The sequence below is a fragment of the Leptonychotes weddellii genome, chromosome 8 (genome assembly GCF_054177405.1).
Source record: "Leptonychotes weddellii isolate Sample4059 chromosome 8, ASM5417740v2, whole genome shotgun sequence".
Lineage (NCBI taxonomy): Eukaryota > Metazoa > Chordata > Mammalia > Carnivora > Phocidae > Leptonychotes > Leptonychotes weddellii.
The window spans coordinates 29,662,764-29,674,223 of NC_138376.1; the positions used below are offsets into that span (position 1 = coordinate 29,662,764).

Consider the following 11,460-nt stretch of genomic DNA (forward strand, 5'->3'; position numbering starts at 1 on the left):
TAGTTATTTAAAGGCTGAGCTTCAAACAAAATTGGATTAATATTTTTTTTCCTAAAAGCTTTGTAAATTACCCCATATTTACATCACTGGGCTTACCTAACCTGACACAATGTCTGCCCTGTAGTCCTGACCACACTGCCCTGTTGTACCCCTGTATACAAATGGTGGGTAAACAGTATTGCTTTGACAAGATCTGCACAATAAATCCCTCTGAAAAACTGCAGCAGCTTTGAACCAAATAATAAACTGTGTGTTCTTTAGCCCTCAAGAGGGACAGTGTCTGCAACTGGCATCAAATTCGAATCCAGATAAGTACGTGAAATGGAAACCCAAGAACAGGATGTAAACAAGCCATTGAATTTCTGATGTCTGACCTGTAAGGACAGAATGCAGCTGTGAAATACACAATTATAGAACTTGGTTTTAAAATTGTGAATTCAGGTTGATTTTCCATCAATAGGTGCTGTATCTTGGTATCGGCCACTTAAATTCTCAGGGCAGTTTTGCCCCATTGGGTTGATCATGAATCAAAAGTCAAAAAGTAAATCCAGATGGGCCTGCAAAGAGACATCTTTATCAGATTGGCAAGGCCAGGGCCGTGGGGCGGAGGAACGGTGTCGACGTTACTTGTCTCCCAATGGCGCCGTGACTGAGCTCAGTACAGGATCACGGGCACAGTGGGAAACCCAAGGTAACTTTTATAGTGTGGTAAGTCACTTATCAGCAGGAATGGCCCTCATTAAAACATCATGAAGGAAGTAAGAGGGAGAGGAGACACATGGGGAGGGAAAAGAGGAGGGGAGCGAAGGGGGAGAAAAAGAAAGAGAGAAGCATAAGCATATAGGGCAAAATGTTAACAATTGGTGAATCTCCCACCAAGGGTCTAGGAGAGGTTATTGCATTATTCTTCCACCTCTTCTGTGTATTTAAAATTTTTCAAAATAAAAAATAGGGGTGGTGTGGCTTTAAAGCAAAACCTTTAAAACAAACATGTTGAGGGCATCCTAAGCAGCTTTCGGAGTGGCTTAGGAACTTCTGGTCCATGTGTCTCACTTGTGATTCACAAGTGAGTCAGATGCATATTCTATTAAAGTAGAGACTACATGGGGACGCCTGGGTGGCTCAGTCGCTTAAGTGTGTGCCTTCAGCTCAGGTCATGATCCCAGGGTCCTGGGATCGAGCCCCACAGAGGGCTCCCTGCTCAGTGGGGAGCCTGCTTCTCCCTCTCCCTCTGCCTGCCACGCCCCCTGCTTGTGCTCTCTCTCTCTCTCTCTCTGACAAATACATAAATAAATAAAATCTTAAAAAAAAAAAAGTAGAGACTACATGAAATGTGGTACTATTTTCATGACCAAGGAGTTCAGAAGGATGTCTGGAGCTGGGTAGGAAATACAAAATAGAATGAAATTCATGGTCTTTAATCAACATTAACTTCAAAAGATCCTTAGAGCTTATCAACTTCCCTTTTGAAGAAGCAAATAATGAAACTATACAAAAAGAGAGATTGTCAGACACTCTGGTGACCAGGTCATTTAGCAGGCAAGATTATATCTTAGCAGTATTTACCAGTTTGCCCAGAATACTCCTCAAAACCCTGCAGGTGCATCACAGCTTCAGATATGAATGCTGACAACACAGGGGACGTGGCCGCTCAAGCGCTCTTGAGAGTACCACCTACTGTGATTTCTGAGCACAGACTCAGCGGTGCTTTTGAGGATGATGGTGATAAGGCTGATTTGCTTCTTTGACCAGGCTGGCGATGACAGAGTGAATCCATCAGCCATTCCCAACTCCACCTCCCTAAGTAATAGGAATTACATTGACCACCATGTAAACCCAAGAGACAGCAGGCGTTTCAGTAAATCATACAATGGTACTTAAAGACCAAATATCATCATCCCAAAATATTTTATTTTATGTAATTTAGTTACATAGTAATTTGAAAAGTCATTAATGATCAGCTAGCTTCCAAAAACCATGGAAGAACAAAACAGAATCAGAGAGTTTAAAGAGTTCAGTCAAATCTTTTCCAGGGAAGGAAGTTGAGGCCCAGGGAGATAAAGCAATTTACTCGTGGCCCTGGAGCTAATCAGTAATGCTCCCTGAGACATAACTTCAGTGTCCTGATTCTGAGGAGGTCCTTTCATTTATTAGGAAATTGTGTAGGCTTTTTCTAAAGTCCATTTCGAACTTGGCATATGCTGACCTCTTCCCACCCCAAACCTGTTCTTCCTGGTCCTCCACATCGTAGTACAGGAAAACTCCATCCTTCTAAACACGCAGCCCAAAGCCCTTAGGGCATCCTGACTCCATTCTCTCTCTCTCTCTCTCTCTCTCCGTTACACTCTGTATCCCACCCATCCACTAACTCTGTCAGCTCTGACCTTCAGAATGCATCTAGAATCCAACTATTTCTCAACATTTCTACTTGCCACTACCCCGGCCCAAGCTACCATAATTTCTTGCCTGGTCTCCCTTGAAACAGACTGCTCTTACAGTCTATTTTTCCACGTGCCAGGACAAATGATCCTGCTAAAACACAGTGAAATTATTTCATTCTTCTGCTCAAAACCCTCCATTGCCTTCCCTTAACACACTGGGAAGAAAAAGCTTACAATGACTTTTTCCCCAAAACAATCCCTATGATGACTTCTAAGCCTCCCTAGATCTGGCCACTCTGCTGCTCCTTTAACCTTCTTCTTCTCCAGCCACACAGACCCCTTTATTCTTCCTCAGACATGCCAGCACTCTCCCATCTCTGGGACTTGCTCTTGGCTTTTCCTTGGCCTGGAATCCCCAATCCCTCACACATCTGAAAGTCTGACTTCCTCACCTCCTTTAAGCCTTTGCTCAAATACCACCCTCCTGGGACACCTTCCCTGATGGCCCTATGAAACACTCCATCCCTCCCCTTTGTGGCCCCTCTTCCTGGTACTCCTTATTCCCCTTGCCTGCCTTAGTTTTCTCTGTGGCACTTAACACTTTCTAATATACACTGTACTTAAGGATCTGCCTATCTACCCCCTCCCAATAAAATGTATGCACCGTAAGAGCTGGACCTTTGTTGCATCCCCTGCTGTGTTCCTAGCCCTTAAAACAGCACATAGCGGATGGTCAATAAATATGTATTGATTGAATGAATGAATTTTCTTGGCAGGAAACACCCTTAAGATACTGAAATATTTATCTCTGAACATAGGTATAAGTTAAATATTTTATTAATTTCTTTATTTAAAATGCTAAAGCCAATATTTTTAATCCAGAGATTTAGAAGGAATGACTAAGAGATTTAAAAATAAGCAAATAACACATTTTCAATGAACATGTTTCAATGCACTGTTTCTATCTACATAATATAAAGAATACTTTGGAAAAGGCCAATAGATGGAGACATGGCCAATTGTTCCTAACAATCACATAGAATCATGCTGAATCAAATGTTTCAGCAAACTGTGGCTTTATAGAGACTGGCCTCGCCCAGCTGTCATGAAGTCATAGCTACTGAAGTATGTGGCATGCTTACATCAGTGGGAGAATGCCTGCTTCAGAAAAAGTAAGTCGTGTATTATAAAGCACTCCTTAAGGAACAAAATGAAAGGCAATAGGGAGCCAAAAAGACAGGGTAAGAACCACCTCACTATGCAGCCATGTGTTAGCAATCCCGCGTGCATACAGTAGAAGACACAAGGAGATGGGGTGGAGGTGGGACGAGGTAGATAAATGAGACACAGAGGACAAACTGTCAAGACCAAAGAGACTTCTTATGAGACATACATACATACATACATACATACATAAATAAATTTGAGAGAGAAAAATAAAAAATATCTGGGCTGGTTTTATGCAAAGGGTGAGGGCAGAAACAGTATGAAAACAGGGCCCAAGCAAAACAGCCTAGAAAGAAATGCAAGACAGCAATTAGGATTCCTTCCACGGGACCTAGAAACCCACTACCTAAATTTAGGCAGAGATCAAATATGGCTTTGACTTGGACTCAAACTTCTTCAAAAGTCAAAAGTGTGGATGAAAGAAAACAGCACAGACTGAAACTAGAGAAAAAAGGCAGCATCAAGGAGCCCAAATTCCCATTTCAAGGCCTGGCTACTAAAAGAGAATTTGGACCAAAGGCACTGATGACAATCCAGGGGTGGCTGTTGAGTATGTTTCACCCGATCCCTACAGTTCAGCACCGTAGGGATGAGAAATATAATGCAATCCATACATGTGAGTATATATGTAATTTAACATTTTCCAGTAGCCACTTTTTTAAACAAAGAAACAGGTGAAATTAATTTTAAGAATCTATTTTTAATCCAATATAACCCCAAACTTTATCATTTTAATATGTAATCAGTATGAAAAAATTCTTGAGATGTTTTACATTCTTTTTTTTTTTTTTCTTTTCCACACCAAGCCTTCAAAAATCCTCGATATATTTTACACTTAGAGCACATCCCAGTTCAGGCTGGCTACATTTTAAGTGCTTAAGAGCCACCTGTGGCTAGTGGCCGCTACATTAGACAGTAGAGATATGGAGTGTGCATATGAGGATATGAGATCCAGATATCATTTATGTTATAAAGAAGGCTCATCTATACAGCACACAGATTATACCTTAAGTTATTAACTTGAATAAAGTTTAGTCATATACTGAGCTTCCTCTAAGTGCTAAATCATAGTGGACCAAGTAGGAAAAGGACAACACCAGATAAACAGATGTAACAAAGAAAGACTGGGATCTTGGGACAGCATCTTGGACAGAGAAACACACCCTTGGGATGATGAGGTGGCTCAGTTGGTTGAGCTTCTGCCTTCAGCTCAGGTCATGATCCCACTTCTGGCAGACTCTCTGCTCAGCAGGGAGCCTACTTCTCTCCCTCTGCCTGCCACTCCCCCTGCTTGCATGCCCTTGCTCTCTCTCTCTCTCTGTCAAATAAATAAATAAAATCTTAAAAAAAAAAAAAGAAAAGAAAAGAAACACACCCTCTTTTCAACTCTGGGCCCAGCGATGAAAAGACAACTTGAAATCTACCTACTAAATGAGATAGAAAATTGCACTACATTCTCCCCAAGAAATGGCACTAATGATTTCACAGGGGATATTAATGTACTATAAGAAATAGTAAATAGTAATAGTAAAAGTAATAGTAAATAGTAATAGTAATAGTAAAACAGAAACAAAGGCAAAAGATAAACTTACTTAAATTTGTAACTTTCTCGCTTATTATTCACAAATCCAGCTGCCAAATCACGAGGTAAGATAATTTCCAGGCTAGGGGTTAATTTTTCATCTTCATCTATGGAATAAATCTGCAAATACAAAGACAACAAATGAATATAGCATGGTAAAATTATGGCTTGAATTATGACCATGTTATTATGATAGGCATTATAACTGTATAAAAAATTGTACTCTCAAGATAAGTCATAACATAGTATAATTTGGATAATTTTCCTCTTTGAACTGTACACAGACTCTAACAAATATATGGAACAGAAGAAGAGGTAAAATCTAAATCAATGCTCTACCAAAGCTCAGATCCTCTCTGAATGATCTAGTATTCAAATTTGAGCATTTGAGTGTCTCTGTTGTTGAGAAACTAATAGTTCTGAAAGCAGGACATTAATCTAAGTACTGCTTTGGAATTATGTACCAGAAATTAACATCTTTCTATGACCAGTAAGTAAGCATTTCTAAGCATTTACAAAGTGGCCGAAGCAGATCAAAGGACTAGGTCTGAGACTTCTCAGAGAGCTCACAAGAATGCTCTAATTCAAGTTATATTCAAAGCAGCCCAAATTTCCATGAGACATATTCAGGCATTTGATAAAAGACATGTGGTTTCAAAAGACATATGTAATTCATGTCTTTGATGTCATCTTCAAGGTTCTCCTCCCAGCTCAGCCACTAATTAGCAAGGGACCTGGGAGAAATCACTTAACCTCTCTAAACTGATATGGAAATGAAGGGTCTTAACCAACCCCCCTTCCAACTGCAAAGTCTCTGACTCTCTTTTTGGTCACCTACTCCTTTATTTACCAGCCAGGAAAATCAAGGATCAAGCCTATAAAGAGGTCACGTGGAATAAAGAATAGCCTAAGACTTGGTACCCAAAGACTTGTGTCCAACACTGAGCTCAATTTACCAGCTGTGTGACCAGCTACCACGTTAAGAATCTCAGTTCCTTCATACATAAAATGAGGAAAAGAGAATTGCCTCCCTTACAAGATTGCTGTGGGGATAAATGATGTCATGGAAATGGAAGCATTTTGTAATGCACCATAAAAAATGTTAGTCATTAGATTTAGAGGTTTTTTAAAAAGACTTCTTGTCTTTCAACAGGAAATAAAAGTCTCTCTAACAGGCAATACTTCCTGTTTAAGACTCATTTAGATGCTTGATTATGGGGGGGGGGGAGTCATATTCTTAAACAAGTAAAAGCTCACCTAAATCTCCCAAAAGTAAGTAATTTTCCTAAGCAGATTTTTATTGAACCCTCTCACTTCAAATGTGAAGAATTCATGCAGAAAAGTCATCCTATAAAATAAAATTATTTGTAGAAAGTAATGGCATCAGGTCTGAGACTTTCCGTGGCTAGTTTTTCTCAAGAGACATTTAAAAATTATATCCTGTATGGCACTACACTAAAAAAAAAAAAAAGTTAATGGCTAGACAGGTGAGTGAAAGGGGTGTGTAAGACATGAAACATACGAGAGTGAGGTACTCCTTTTAGTGTGAGTCACATGTTTTCAAAAATTCTGTAACACTCAGTGCTCAGAAGACAGAAAGGACCATCGACTACGGTAAGAACACTGACCCTTTACCTTGCTGATTAAGCCATTCTTTGAGGCATTAAGAAAAGTTCCTCTCAACCAGAAACTTATTTAGTCTAATAGACTGACTCTTTACCTTTAGTCATAACAGTACTTATTTGAGACACAGTGGGGGGGGGTTTTAGACCCAGAAGACAATTATAAGAAATGCAAGGATGAATGTGAACATGTTTTGAAATGTACTGAACACTATACAAATGAAAAGCATGGCCGTTGCTAAAACTATAAGAGATTTGTCTTATGCATCTTCTAAGTTACCATTCTATAGATTATTATAACTTACTTTATAGTGCCTTAAGGAATAAGACTAATGAAATATAGAACCACAAAATGAAGAGGGAAAAAAAGAAAAACACAGGGGCACCTGGGTGGCTCCGTCAGTTAAGCGTCTGCCTTTGGCTCGGGTCATGATCTCAGGGTCCTGGGATCAAGCCCCACATCGGGCTCCCTGCTCAGTGGGAGCCTGCTTCTCCCTCTCCCTCTGCGGCTCTCTCTCGCTCTCAAATAAATAAATAAAATCTTAAAAAAAGAAAAATACCTTTGAATCACTCCTGGTTGAATGTTACAGTCAAAGAAACAACCATACATCTCAGGAGCAAAAAGATAGGGTACTAAAAGTGGGATTTCTAAGGGAGAGCAGGGATACACTAACTCAAAATGTGTTCAGCTGTGTTCTCTTATTTTTGTGTATGTGGCATAATGTTGCATCTTGGTAAGGATCTGCCATTATAAAAATACAGTAGGACCTAAAATACTCCCTGCAGTATCAAACAATCCACCCTACAGAATCTCACCAAAGAAATGCAAAAGAAGGCACAGTAAAATATCCAAACACTGCAATTTAAGAAAAGAGAAAGTTCAAATTACGCCCAAGATTCTCCATCAACGCCCCCAACCTTCCCCCACCCCCTCGCCCAACCAATCCTCTAACATTACCAAATCCAAGCAGCCACTTCCCACTGCTGAGTCTATGTAGACAAGCTCAATATTTTTGGCTAAAAATCTGAAGAGGTACAGAGGGACTTTACATATAAAACACTTGGTATATATGAAGCACTTTAAAAAACCTTCTCGAAGTGAATATAAGAGGAGAGAAAATGGGAGGATATCCATGGTTCCTTTCTACACTGTTTTATTCCTTTAAAAAAAAAAAGTATTTTCTTTGGAGTCTTCTCATGCATCTTATCCTCAAGTAGTCCATGAGTAAAAAATCTTTTGATGATGATGATGACAAAGATGCTGTACTCTTGTTTCAAATACATAAATAACTTGAGGCAAATGCTACATTATGATATACTATGATGTTACATATATACACATTGTAGATATGGAATAGATATAAAATATTATTAATAATATACCCATTCCAGACTGCCCTTACCTAAGTCCTCGCTTTGGGAGGCAAAAAAGTTTGGTCTGAAGAGCCAAGAACTTTGGAATAAAAAGTCCTTTATTAAAATCAGGGTTCTGCCACTCACTGGGTGGATGACTTGGCCACATTATTTAACCTATCTGAGACTCAGTTTCCTCATCTACAAAATGAGGAAGATGACAGAGTTCTCCTGAGAATCAGAGATAATGTAGACAAAATGCCTAAGTGGTAAGAATGACTACAGTCTTTCTAGGGAGAAAAAAACATGTTTTGAAACATTTAAGAAGCACACCATGTATCTCTACTCACGGCAAGGGTAAGGTCTTAAGCTTCTTGTACCTCTGAGTTTAGCACACTAGAGGAAGCACCTAGTAAATGCTCAATGTTTTCTGAATGAAAAGTATATGTGTATTCTTTGCTTTGGGATGCATAAATATGTATATCTGCAAAAAGTACTATGTCAAAGGTTCATGTTTGTGTTGCACAAGCACGATGTAGTTAGGCAACAAATTCCTCAGGGCCCACTGTGCACAGAGCCACAGTGGTATGTTTTTAGTCTGTGTATCTACCTACATTATCTGTATCATCTCAGACGTGTATGGACACGCATCTCTTGCTGGCACGTTCTGCCCGAGTGAGAAACATACACTTGGGCTTATCTGTGTGCAGAGTGTGCAGAGCTGCGTGACCGCTTCCCAGAAAGGTGCGAGAAAGGTGCAAGTTGAGGCGTGGCCCCTGTGAGCGCGCACACAGGCACACACGCACGCGTCGGCCCCTGCGTGAACACGTGTGCCCGGGCGCCTGTGTGTGGTTCTGTGCACAGGGTTCGCGCCCACAGGGCGCTGCGGGGCGGGAGTGGCCCGGGTGTCTGCCCGCGTCCCGGACAGCGGGGCGCTGGTGTCTGCGTGGCCGCCGGGGCGCCTCAGCAGAGTGTGCGAGACTCAGGGAGACATCCGGCGCCCTACGCCAAACCCCCTCCCTAGTCTAGGGCCCCGCGTGCCGTCCCTCCCCTGCCTGGGAGGCCCGCCGCGCCGGCGCCCTCGCTGCCCGTACCCCTTGTTGCTGCTTCCGGACAGTGGGCTTCACCCTCGCGAAAATCTGTATGGTCTGCTTCACCATCTCCTCACGGCTCTGCACTGACCCTTGACCTCTCTCAGGATCTGGCTCCCAAAACTTCTGACTCCCACCACTTCCGGCCAGCCGCAGCCTTAGCAACAGTAACTAGGGACTCTACCCAAGGAGCACCGCGCCAACCAGGACCGCCTCCTGTCCCTAATTGGTTACTGACTGTAGAGGGGGCTGAAGGGAAGTACTGAGGGGCGGGGTTGGGGCGGGGCCGAACGGAGAGCGCTGCGAACGCGCAGGGTCAAGATCTGGGCACCAGGTTTAGCTACACAGCTGGCCTACTTAGAGGTTAATGGGGTGACAACCACCATGCCCTGACCGGTTCCTTAATCCATTCTTTCTCTGTGCCAACACCTCTTTTTAGCACTGAAGTCATTCTGTTTTTTATTATTCATTCATTGAAGAAATGTCACTTGATCTGTGACGAGCAATATGCTGGCTGGGGATGATCCTGAGCTGAGAGCACCACCGCCTCTGCCCACTTAGAGACGAGGGTCTGATGAAGGAGGCAGCTTTTCCACAGGAAGTTACAAGTTACATCGGGATTGGGCATGGGATTCTGTGGAAGGCACCTCTTCTATCTCTGTTTTGAAAGAGGTCAAGACTGGAAGAGAGAGGGACCTTTTGACATGCAATGGCCCTGTCAGGAATGGACGGGTTCCCTTGTGCACAGTTAGTAGGAAGGTAAATTTGTGCAGTCACTATGGAAAACAGGATGGAGGTTCCTCAAAAAATGAAAAATAGAAGTGCCTTTCTATTAGAAGTGCAATTCCACCTCTGGAAATATTTCCAAAAGAATTGAAATCTGGATGCCAAAGAGATCATTGCACCCCCATAGTCATTGCAGTGTTAACCAAGACATGGAAAACACTTAAGTGTTCATCAGTGGATAAATGGATAAATAAAATGTGATATGAGTATATATAAAGATTATTTGATATTTATCTTCTATAAGTAACAAGATATTTTTCTGCCACAAAAAAAAAAAAAAGAAAAGATAAAAGGAAATCCTGCCATTTGCAGCTACACAGATGAAACTGGAGGGCATTATGCTAAATGAAATAACTTAGATGGAGAAAGGCAAATAGTGTATGATCTCACTTATCTGTAGAATCTAAAAGAGCTGAACTTGTAGAAACAGAGTAGAATGGGTGGCCAGGGGCTGGGGGCAGGGTACAGAAAATGGACAGATATTGGTCAAAGGTACAAATTTCCAGTCATAAGACAAATAAGTTCTGAGAATCTAATGTATAGCATGGTGACTCTAGTTAAAAATATTGTGTTATATACTTGAAAGTTGCTAAGACAGTAAATCTTAAATATTCTCACCAGAAAAATAGATAGTAATTATGTGAAGTGATGGAGATATTAACTTTATTGTGATAACAATTTCGCAGTACAGATGATCCCTGACTTATGATGGTTTGACCAGTTATTTTTCAACTTTATGATGGTATGCATAGTGATATGCATTCAGTAAAAACTGTACTTAGAATTTTGAATTTTGATCTTTTCCCAGGCTGATGATATGCAGTATCATGCTGTCTCATGATGCTGGGCAGCACCAGGGAGCCATAGTCCCCAATCAGCCACATGATCACAAGGTTAAACAACTTCTACACTTCCAACCATTCTGTACCCATACAACCATTCAATGCATGGTTCAATACATTACATGAGATGTTCAATACTTTATTATAAAATAGGCTTTGTGTTAGGCGATTTTTCTCAACTGTAGGCTAATGTAGGTGTTCTGAGCACATTTAAGGTAGGCTAGGCTAAGCTATGGATGATTGGTAGGTTAAGTGTATTAAATGCATTTTTATTCAATACTTTATTATAAAATAGGCTTTGTGTTAGGCGATTTTTCTCAACTGTAGGCTAATGTAGGTGTTCTGAGCACATTTAAGGTAGGCTAGGCTAAGCTACGGATGATTAGGTGTATTACATACATTTTCAATTTGTGATATTTTCAACTTAAGATAGGTTTATTGGGACATAACCCCATCACAAGTCGAGGAAGATCTATATATACATGGATCAAATTATCAAATTGTACACCTTAAACCTATATGTCAATTAAATCTCAATAAAGCTGGAAAATACATACATACACACATACATACAAT

The 11,460-nt window shown here is 41.0% G+C and overlaps 1 protein-coding gene across 2 annotated transcripts in view; it reads right to left on the reverse strand.

Moving 5' to 3' along the window:
• Positions 1–9,405, reverse strand: part of KIF6 (kinesin family member 6) — a 296,650-nt gene extending 287,245 nt beyond the window's left edge. For both annotated transcript variants that reach the window (XM_081828121.1, XM_081828120.1), the window contains exons 1-2: positions 9,260–9,405; positions 5,201–5,310 (exon numbers count right to left, since the gene is read on the reverse strand). In XM_081828121.1, the coding sequence (XP_081684247.1) occupies positions 5,201–5,310; positions 9,260–9,325 (176 nt within the window). In that variant the 5' untranslated portion in view covers positions 9,326–9,405. The remainder of the gene's footprint in view (positions 1–5,200; positions 5,311–9,259) is intronic.
• Positions 9,406–11,460: the final 2,055 nt, after the last annotated feature.